This window comes from Pangasianodon hypophthalmus, chromosome 8, assembly GCF_027358585.1.
Source record: "Pangasianodon hypophthalmus isolate fPanHyp1 chromosome 8, fPanHyp1.pri, whole genome shotgun sequence".
NCBI classification, from domain to species: Eukaryota; Metazoa; Chordata; class Actinopteri; order Siluriformes; family Pangasiidae; genus Pangasianodon; species Pangasianodon hypophthalmus.
The window spans coordinates 9523487-9535116 of NC_069717.1; the positions used below are offsets into that span (position 1 = coordinate 9523487).

General features: G+C 40.2%; 1 protein-coding gene and 1 long non-coding RNA gene across 3 annotated transcripts in view; one reads left to right on the forward strand and one right to left on the reverse strand.

Annotated features, from left to right (window-relative positions):
- The window catches only part of kcnd3 (potassium voltage-gated channel, Shal-related subfamily, member 3), a 140596-nt gene extending 136299 nt beyond the window's left edge, over positions 1 to 4297 (reverse strand). For both annotated transcript variants that reach the window (XM_026927896.3, XM_026927879.3), the window contains exons 1-2: positions 3694 to 4297; positions 1227 to 2403 (exon numbers count right to left, since the gene is read on the reverse strand). In XM_026927896.3, coding sequence (XP_026783697.1) covers positions 1227 to 2329 — 1103 coding nt within the window. In that variant the 5' untranslated portion in view covers positions 2330 to 2403; positions 3694 to 4297. The remainder of the gene's footprint in view (positions 1 to 1226; positions 2404 to 3693) is intronic.
- LOC128318695 (uncharacterized) lies at positions 2474 to 5457 on the forward strand. The gene is made up of 3 exons (XR_008302155.1): positions 2474 to 2711; positions 4926 to 5040; positions 5285 to 5457. It is a non-coding gene; the product is annotated as an uncharacterized LOC128318695 (long non-coding RNA).
- Positions 5458 to 11630: the final 6173 nt, after the last annotated feature.

Here is an 11630-nt window from a genome sequence, read left to right on the forward strand (position 1 = left end):
TCATTAATAGGACATCGAGCATCGCTGGAAAATGGTGAATGAGAAACAAAACTCAACAAAACATTTTGTGTCCCCCTCTGACATCAGCATGGCACGCAACCGCTAACTTGTCATGAGAATAACGAAAAATACAGCACCAACCAAAAAATTTGCACCAGAAACTCTATGCACATCACAGGAATTTCTAGATAAACATTTTATGTGTTTCAGGGTGGACTTTTCCTTTAAAGCACAGCACATCCCTTGGCTGTGACATGGCAAACTGCACCTTTGCATATATAACACCCACAAACACACACCCACACACAAACTCATGTACACACAGCTGATGACCCAGTTACGTGTTTTACAGCTTCACCATTTTAGAGGCAGCAATAATCTGTCATGACTCATATCCTCAGTCATAAAACCTAACACCTCAATTATTCACTCATAAACCAATAATCTTAATTAATCCAGCACTCTCTCATAAAACCTATCATCCTACTGAGTGGATCTAGGATTCGTCTCTCTCACTCTCTCTCTCTCTCTCTCTCTCTCTCTCTCACTCACTCTCTCTCTCTCTCTCCTTCTTTTTTTCTGTGCTGAGCCACTTAAGAGGCACAGACCATAAAGCACAATGTACTGTGCCATAAAGAATTATTGAGTTGTGCCTACTGCTTGTTTTAATGTAAGAGATGCATAAACATGGCCTTTGGCTTGTTTCACTCCACTAATAATATTAATTGGAAGGTGACTGACAATAAATAAAGTCAGCCCAAAGGCAACAAGTTAACTACAAACTCACATCTGTGCACCATGGCCACATTTCAGAGTTACGTAAGAACATTACAGTCGAATACAGGTGCTAGTTAGTGAAGGCCAAATTCAATGTTTATAGAAGGAGAGTTTATATCATGTGTATACAAGAGGACCAATGACATCAACAGTCTGAAAGGCAGTTGAATACGAAGGTCATCTATTGAAATGGTGGATTACAAAAAAGACTGATTGGTTAATAGATTCTTAAATACCCATCCCTCATTCAGACCCATTCCCTATCAATAGCCTTTATAGATTGGCTCTTCATTGATCAACTATTCGACATCCAGGGCCAGTTTTCCTAGATCTAATGTTAAATGTTCAGTGTTTGGTTCCTCTGGTCTAGAGGAACAAGGCTCTTGCAAACAGAACTTTTGCAAACGGTAATATCCCAAACCCCAACTATTAAAAAGAGCACAACTCACCCCAGCGTGGTCATGGTGACAATGGTGTACCAGAAGGACGCCGGGATGCTGGTGAACTTGCTAGAAGCTGAGCCTTTCTCAGCATAGAACATGACGGTGGCGAAGATGATGATGGCCATGGTGAGGGAGAAGAGGAGGAAGCCAAGCTCAGAGGCGCAACTCTTCAACGTGTAGCCCAGGATGCGCAGGCCCTGGGAGTGACGTGAGAACTTGAAGATGCGGAAGACGCGGAAGACTCGCAGTGTGACAAAGGCGCCGCTCACATCCTCGTTGTTGGTCATAACCAGGCCAATGTAGTAGGGCAGGATGGCCACAACATCGATGATGCTCATCACAGAGCGCATGAAATGGTAGCGACTTGGTGCAGCAAACAACCGCATCAAATATTCCACGGTGAAGATCATGACACATGCCGTGTCCATGCAGTGAAAGGCTTCCGTATAGCGCTCTCCACAAGGTATGTCCCGCCGGTTGGGCGTGGAGCCACATGGTACAGTCTCCACCACATTGGTAATGACAGACACAGCAATAAAGAAGCCAGTGACATAGTAGAAAACCAGGGCCATGGTGCTGGTATGCGGGTTCTCAAAGGCGCGCCACATGGTCTCACGGAAAGTCATGTTTGGCAATTTGCTGTCCTTGCTGTCCTCAAGGTCATCCATTAGGCGCTCAGCGTTCTCACGTTTGCGGTCCTTGTACTCTTCGTAACAGCAGTCGCTGATGATCTCAGGGATGATCCCAAAGAAAGCCAGCTCTTCATCGTAAGCTGATATGCACTCATAGCGCGGGTAATGCAACTTGCCAGTACGATAAAAGTTCAGGATGCTGCGGAACACGTCCGGGTCACGGTCAAAGAAGTACTCACGAGTCTCTTCGTTGAAAAAGAACTCTTTCTCGGAGCTGCCGAGCAGGGTATCAGGATAACGGTCCAGGGTGTTGCGCCACGTTTGGAAACGCCGGCCACTGACGTTTAGGACAATGAGCTCATCCTGTCGTTTGTTCATGTCAGGTGGAGCCACCGGCATGGGCAAGTTGGCCACGGGCATCCAGCCAATGGCCGCTGCCCGGGCAAAGGGGAGCCAGGCTGCTACGCCCGCAGCCATGGTTACTCCGTCTGGGGGCGAGGGGAATAGGTCACACACCTTCACAACCAGCTTGACTTCAGATCAGACACCATCTACAGAGAGAGTGAAAGCAGAAAGAGTCAGTGTGTGTAAGTGGATCTGAAAAGATCTGAATTAACACAAAGGGGAGGCAGAGAAGAAATACGGCACAGAACTAGGGGGAGAATGTACAGAAGTGGGAGTAGGATGAGAGTAGGACGAGAGAGCGAAACAGAGAGAACAGAAGACGAGAGTGAAGGATAGATAAGGAGTACGGTGAGAGTTGAGGAGAGTGAGAGAGGGCATGAAGAGTGAAAAGAGAGCAGAACGGAAAGGCAGAGCAGCGGACAAAAAGACACAGGCAGGAGAAGTCAGCGATGAGGTAAGTCAATGGAAAAAGGGAGGCAAAGGATAAAAAATGGGAAAGAAACAGCATTTGAAAGGCATAGACAGAGAGATGTGTCCACAAAGACTTTTTAAAGAGAAAATGTAACACTGGCAAACACGGGCAGCTATTTGGAGGATCAAAACTACAGGGTTAAGGCAATATTCTACCAGTATATGACCAAATGTAAATGTCTAATCAGGATGAAACTTTCCTAACAAACCATCTACAGTATTAGCTACACTCTGATAATGGCTTAACACTTTCCATTAACCATACTGAACAATTTGCAAAATCTAGTAAGAGATATAGACTAAACTAAGCAGGATGAGGTAAATTAGCACCCAGGCTACTGCTCTGACTAATCTAGGAGGCTCCAGCTCCCTGATTTCCTCACGCCAGTCAGTGAAAATAAAATGTCAAGGGTTTAAGGCGCTTGAGCGTGCCTGGAGTTTTACTGCTGATTAGTAAAATGTGATTTTGTGAGTGTGTTATACTTGTAAATGAATCATTAGGGTAACATTTGGCTGGCGTGTGCTCACTAAGCCCTGGGTCTGGCTCAGTGCAGTGTGGAGCTCACTGGCTAGGCTAGGCTAAGCAGCACCCAGACCTGTTGATCCCCAGGACTGGCTAAAGAAAACAGCTGCATGTAATAATAAAAAAAAATCCAGCCACACTCACTTATTACATCTGGATTCACATATAGCCTTTGGGTCAAACATCTCGCTTTAATTGAACCACAAACTCTGAAAGCTAACAGTGTAAAAGTAGACACAGGGAAATAGAGGCGAAAAAAGAAGAAGACTTGAATATTCTGAACTAAACTATAGCGTGTACTGTTAAAAACAAACAAACAAACAAGCAAACAACACTATCCTCGGGTCAGTACAGGCTCATTTATTCAAAATATTCGGATAATAGCATCCAATAGTGGCTGTTTTAATAGTGTTTAATAAAAAATAGTATTTTTTTTACTTACCCGCGAAAATAAATCAACTACACAAACATGTCAGCACCCTTAACACTCCGTTAAAGTGCTCGTTCCGCCTTCAGAAAGTAGATAAAAGAAGAAACAGCCTAAATGAGAAAACTGATAAGGATACCGATAAATTGAATGAAATAGTGTCCAGGGAGATGTCAAGACGTCGAGTTAAATAAACGCTTCACTCCTGCGTCCGTCGTCTTTGTTGTCATTCTGCGCGTTTGAGAGGTCCGAGCAGCCGAGCGCGTGCGTTTGCCTCGGCGGAGAGAAGCAGCGCGGCGCACGAGCTCTTTCCGCGACTTCCGCAGGATGCTCAGATAGACAGAGGTGGTGGTACTCTCTCTCTCTTTCTCTCTCGCTCTCTCGCTCTCTCTCTCACTCTCTCTCTCTCGCGCTCTCGAGACGCGATGCTGGGAAAGCGCGAGACGCACCGAGGCAGCATCTGCTTACTTTTTTACGGATAAAAGCGCATGAAATTTCGCCTCCACTTCCTTCACGAGCTTCTCAAAATAATTGGAATATTCACCAACATTAAAAAAAAGAGTGCACTCCAGATTCAAAAGGCAACCGGAAACATTCTACACATTTCACACATGCAAAAGTATCAAGAGGCAAAAAAATAAAATAAAAAATTCATTCTAAGCATAAGGCATTTCTCATGATTGAGCTGAAACTGAGAGAGCTTGCTATGCCTTATAATGCGACATTACAGGACTATAACCTCCTCTCTAAGCTGTCAGTCTTCCTGCTGGCTTCACATGAGAACTCCAGGCTTGTTTCATGAATAATCACGTGTGAATTTACAGGTGTGGTTTTTAGACTCTTCATATTTCAGATATTTTTCACTTGTCATGCATGTGTTTTTATTTTCACTTGTGATTTCTAACCATTCATTTATCTTCGTGTTCATTTTTTGCATGTAGTGCATGTCTTCTTAAAAATTTTTTACACATTAATTTTCACATATAAATATTGTGATCATGTATTGTTCCCATGATGTCACATGTTTGTTTGAGTTTTCACGTGCATGTAATTTCAGAGCAGGCTGGCATGGTGGCACAGTGGGCAAAATTGCTGTCTCACAGTTCCAGGGTCCCTGGTTTGAGATCTGGTTCCTTGCTGTGTGTACCGAGTGTCGCATATGCTCCCCTTGTCCATGTGGGTTTTCCCAGGGTTCTTCAGTTTCCTCCCATTTCCCACAAACATTTGCTACTGCAATGTGCTCATAGGTGTGAGTGTGTGTCCACGGTGTCCTCTGATGGATTGGCGTCATATCCTGGGTGTGTTCCTGTGTTCCTTCGGGTTTCTGGGAGAGGCTTCGGATACACCGTGACCCTGGCCAGGGTAAAGTATATACTAAAGATAAGTAAATGAATTTTAGGGTATGATGTTGAAATGCACTTTCACATGTTTTAATCACATATTAAGTTACATAATGACATATAAAAAACATGTGCAATGTATGTGGTTTTTCTACAAGGAACAGCGATAAGAAATTAAAAAAACAATTAATATTTGTATGGTGTCTGTGAACATGCTGTATATATATATACACAGGACTAAAGCGCTGCTGCACTGGTCTTTTTAGGTGGAGATGAAGCAAGGGCTGTATCCCGCTGGCACCGCCTATTAGCAGGCATTGTGGGTAATCAGGTTAATCTTTAAGATTAACATGGGATCTTCAGTTGGATCCAATATTCAACAGAATTTCATTACGGAGTAAATATTGGATGCAACTGAAGATCCCATGTTTAAAGATTAACATGCAAGATCTTCAGGGTGGATTTTTCCTTTAATAGTGTTTTCAAGTTTTGTAATACCAAAAAAAAAAAAAAAAATTTTTGCTCACTCTTGTATATGAAATATTATTGTGTGTTTCTGTGTATGTGTGTATGTGTGTGTGTGTGTGTGTGTGTGTGTTTCACAATTTTAAATCTGTGGTTATATGCCATGGACCCCTGGGGTTTTCTAGAGCCCACTTTAAGAGGTACTGCGCTATAGGCCTTCTGGAACAATAAATCAGTGTCATCATGCTCCTTATATGAATCAAAGTTTGAACAGTGTGCAAGGAAAAATAAACCACTAACACAACAATATATTTTCCCTCCCCAGTTCGTGTGCAATTACATTAATGAGGCTCCTAGCTGTGCATGTACAGTGAGGTCAGTTATCTGGTAAAATATAAGGATGATGAGATCTCAGAAGTATGCAAGTCTACTGTGAACTATACAAACATTATGAGCAGCCTTTTGTTTCTTACTGTGAACAGTGCCAACATATTCACTGCTACACCAAGCAATGCAAACTTTAATTAATTCAGCGGGGACTGCAAGTGCTCATCCTGTTGCTGAAGGTCCTGAGGAATACCAATGACCCCAGGCAAGTTGTCACAGCATGCACATAGAAGATCCTGAACCTTCTCTAACTCCCCAACCCCCCCGCCCCAGCCCTGACATCTATCTAGATATACAGCTCTAAAGTGGCATATGCCCAACATTTTTATTCTAATAAATACAAAAGTCTGACTGGATGTTGCCCCATAAGGCATTGGAGCAGATGCCGGACCATAGGCTGTCAATTATTTCGCTGTTGGGAAATGGTCCCTGCTGTAACCCCTCATATTTCACTATTTTGGAGTCCATCGTAGAACACATAATGACCAGAATCTACGCTGTGCATATCAAAGGGAAGCCAGAGGCAATTGGCTGTAAATGCTTTTATTATTTCAAGTGCCATGATCATAGTGCATTGCAGGGGTCAGAATATGGGCAGACGTTGTTAACATAGGCAGATCCATTAACAGGATCAAAGCAAGACAAGAAGAGGACAAAACCAGACTAGTGAAAGTAGAAAAATGAAAAACCAGTATCTGCAAAACACAAACTGTGTCTAATGGTGCAGTATGACATTATACCTAAAAGTATATACTATGTACTCATTTAGTGGGTTTATTTGTAAATGAGAGATATGTTAAATTTATTGACAGAATGCATTCACTTCTGCATGTGTTAGCAAGCTAACTTAACTACGGTTCTGCATGTATTATTTATTGTACATTATCAATGACTGCTTAGAGACTGAGACAGAAGCAGCAGCACAGCTGAACTCTGTCGCACCTTTATTATTGTTTCTGTTCATATTTCTCAGCGCGAACACACTAGAGAGTTATTCATGCTCAAAAATGGTTTGGAGTAGTACAGAAGTCAGCAATTTGAGACAGTCACAAACACAAGAAGATTACAAGGCTATAAGAGAGTAAGGACAGAGCCAGACTGAGGCAAACAGTAAGTTTACATGACACTGTGGCATCGAGATTAAGGCGACATGTGCTCTTTGATTTGTGTTTTGCAGCCAGTGTTAAAGTAGAATGTCACAATAAAGACATGATCTCATCCATTCCTAAAAATGTCAAGATCTTCAAACATCCATAGAAAACTACAGCATATTCTTTCATTGAATTAAAGTGTGGGCTGGCAGTAAAGGTGCTGATAGTGATTGCTGTAGGGGATGATAGACATTGACATCACTGACACCTTGAAATGTCTTAAATCTACCCTTCTAAAGACTTGATTAACAAAATGATATTAACCTTGTGATCACTGCAGATTTGTTTGACCTCAGTATTATAAGGTTATGTCTTCCATATAAGTTAAAAATGAGTTAACCACATAAACATCATTACTGGGGGATATGGTTTCTCCCCAGTTTATCTGATAAACTTGGTATTATAAGGTTCTATGAGCTAGCCAATTTTCATCCAGGATGTACTGTATATGCAACATTTGATTTCAACATTCTTAACAATATTCTTACACATTCAGTCATAGATGTTATATGTATGCTCGGATTGGGTTTGGTCAACCATTGTACTCTTATGATGTGTAAACATTTTGGTCCATTACGAAGTCTTTAGTGCAGCAGAAAGCTAATATTGCAAGTAACATAAGATAACATTAATGGTAAATATTACAGACATTAACTAGTTACATCCAATATTATTAATAAACTGCTCCTTCCAAGGTCAGTTATCAGATTTTTATTACAGTTTTTAAGCCATGTGGTTTTACAAAAACATGCATTGCATATATTCATGTATTTTAATATAACTATATTGTTAAATGTTTTTAAGTTTAGGAACAAGTGGTACAGTTTGCATTTTAGCGCCATGTCAGCTTCTGTACCCACGCAACGTAGACAAGCAAACTATACTACCCATGATTACTCAGTCAAACATTACCCAATTTCTGTTTAATTCGGTTTGATCTTTGCTTTGTTTTGACATTTGCCTGTTTTAATCCTGCCCAGTCCATCTTTGTTTGCAGATCACCCGACTTATTGCTTGTTTCTGAGTATTGCCCAACTATCTGGGCTTATTTGTATGAGTTTGTTTTAATCAACCTAAAACTTGTATCCCTTGGCCAGCTGTTGATCATGGCATTTAGATCTTTTTTTTTCATTTTAGAGAATACATTCAGAAAAAAGAAAACTTGTTGAAATACATATGATTGTGATATGGCTTTAATGAGCTTAAAATGTCTTTCTCTGCCGAGTTATACAATTAATTGTTTATTTACTGAGATTAAGGAATGTTTTAATGAGAAACAGCCAGTCAGAACATTAATTAAATCAAACAGTAATTGAGTTTACAGAATAATACAGTTCTATTTGTTTGTCCAGCCTTCAAAAATTCACTCTATAATTGTCTCTATATAATTTTGATGATGCAAGTATGAAGTAAACATAAATTATAGACCTTGTTATCTTGTTTCTTTCTCTATTTTTCTCCCTCAATTAGGTCACCTGCCAACCAGCTCTCTCCATTATACAACAGCTATTTCCAGCAAGAATGAAGGCTAGCGTGTGCTTCCTCCAAGACATGTGAAGCCAGCCAACCACATCTTTTTTTTGCTGGTCATGCTGCATCACAGGGCAGCATAACACAATCTATCTAAAACAAAGCGCTGTCTGCCCTCTTCCCCATACATGAGCTCACAGATGCCTATATTTGGCCAGTGTCACTGTGATTGACAGGGGAGAGGGAGTATGCCATCACACCCACTATAAGCCAATTTTGCTCACTTGGATCCCAGTCACAGATGTCTGTGGCATGGTTGGGATTTGAACTCATAATCTCACGCTGAAAGGGCAAACGCTTTGCTGTTGCTCCATTCAGGATCCTAAGCTATAGACCTTGCTCAGCTAGGTAGAATATCAGCTTTGATGCCCCATATCTTAAAACAGCTCTCCACCCAGATAGAATCTCATAATACTAAGGTCACACGTTTCCACCATTTGGCTAAAGAGTAGTATTCAGGCTAAAACCAGTAGAAAAATGAGGTACAAGATTATAGCTCAAAGGCAAAAATGCCATAAATCCTGATTTTGAACCTAGAAAATCATAATTTAACTTAGATGTCTGCCATATACCATATACTATTTAAGTGATCTAGGCATGCCATAATGAATCATGCACTTCTCTCAATTCTTACACATACATACAATATACTGTGTTGTATATTATATATATAGTAAGACAATTAAACTGCAATCTACAAATACATCTAGTGCTAAATCAACATACTTTTTCTCCAGTGGCTGATTAATTTTCTCTAAGGACCTGAATATGACATGGCCGCTCTAAATTTTTGACACTAATCTTCTGCTCTGTCCAGAAAAGCTTCCCCTACCATAGACAAGCACATTATGTGTCTGCTCTGGCCTCCTATAAACCAGTAGTGTGTGTGTGTGTGTGAGACACTGCAGCTGATATCCATCAAGATTGAAAATTTGTCCTGTGCATTTAGAACAGCTCAAAATGTTCCACTTGTACTCGCTCACGTCATGGAGTGCGTAGAGACTTTCTAAAGGAATCGATTTATGCACAGGTGTGTGTTTGTGCATCTGTGTGTGTGTGCATGCATACCCTGAAAAAGTTTCTCAGCCATTCAAGCCCCATGAATAGAATAAAATATTACAGTTTGAATTTTAGCCCCTGACCTTCAAATAAATTACATTCTAATCAGGACACATTTTTTTCCCACTCTCAAATATTAAACAGGACCAGAGAGAGTCTTAGCACATGTGATTTACAGTGCTTAGAGTGGAACAATTATTTGAGTCTTTTAAGTGAACTGTCTTTGTTACAGGAGCTTCGGAATGAAACTGTTTTGGCTTGTATTAGGATGTCCTCTGTATTTCACACATATAAGCATTTTCTCTCTCATCTCTGTACAACTCTTTGGATGACTCATGAGATTCTCAAGTACAGCTTAACACAATTGTAATAAATAACCTGATCTTTGGGCACATAATTTGTTTGAGTCATATGTGTGTGTTTTATATAATCGCACATTATCTTTTCCCTCAAAAAGTAAACTGCAAAATGAATCAAGCCTTTGTTGACACATTTACAAGGACAATGTCCTTGGAATAACCTTTATGCAGATGATTACATGCAATGTTTTAAATCTTTGGTTACTTGCGGTCATGGCAATATCCTCTGAGATGGCATATGGTTGATTGACGCATGAGCTATGTGCGTAATGCATCTCCGAGGATTGTGTGTGTGTGTGTGTGTGTGTGTGAAATACACCCCTCCCCAGTCAGGATGAATAAATGAGGCTGAATGACACAGCTGTGATGTGTGTATCAAAGGTTACTGTATCCAGTGCCTTCAGTGAGTGTGTGTGTGTGTGTGTGCGCGCACACATGCAGCTGAAAATACCACTACACAATGCTGTAGCATTAAAATTTCCCTTAAGTGAAATTAATTGGCCCAAAATTGTTCCAGCACGACAATGCCCCTGTGTACAAAGTAAGGTCCATAAGAATATGGTTTGCCATGGTTGGTGTGGAAGAACTTAAGTAGCCTTCACAGAACCCTGACCTCAACGCCACTGAACAACTCTGGGGTGAACTGGAATACCATCTTCGCACCAGGCCTCCTCACCCAACATCACTGCTTGACCTCTTGTGCTCTTGTGGCTGAATGAGCCCAAATCCCTACAGCCACGCTCCAAAATCTAGTGGAAAGCCTTCCCAGAAGAGTGGAGGCTGTCCTAGCATCAAAGAGGTCACCAAATCCATATTAATGCAGGTGGTTTTGAAATTGGATTTTCAAAGGACAGGTATCCACTTGCTTTTGGAGAGTAACTCATACAAAAAAAAAAAAAAGATCAGGTTTCTATAATTGTACTAGTAAAAATTAATAATAGTTAAAATTACCATGTACAAAATACAGTTTATTTTCCAGTTCCATTTTAATTGCAATCCTTGAGGAGTTATTAGCATATGTAACCATTAGCATTGTCTCAGTATGTTCTTCTTATGATAAAAATGAGCAAATAGGTACCTTTTTATTACCATGTACAAAATACGCTTTATTTTACAGCCTTATTTCCATTCTGTAACAAAGGAGTTACTTGTATAAGTTCCATGTAATTTTGTTTATGTCTGACTATGGTTTGAATGCCACAAAAATGGGAATAGTTAATAATTAAGTACCATGCACAAAATGCACTTTATTTTACAGTCCTATTACCACATTATTACAGAAGACACACAAGTTATTCTGGGTAATTCTTACCCTATGGTACCAAGTACTACTATAGAAATTACTACTATTCAATTGCTATCTGTACCAAGTGCTATTTGGTATATACTGGAAAATTGTTTACCACATATTTTACATACTAGTTATTTACCACATTCATACTTATTAATTACTAGTTATTACCATAATAGAAAATATAATATCATTAAATAAATAAATAAATAAATAAATAAAATACAAAATAGCAGAAGAGACTTGTCAACTAAAGTGCTGTTTATTTCTGCTACCAGGCACTTACTGCAACCCATTCGACTTTTGATTTTGAAACATTCAAATTTAATTGCTTTATTTAATAATCAGGCTTTTACTAGCACTAGCAAGA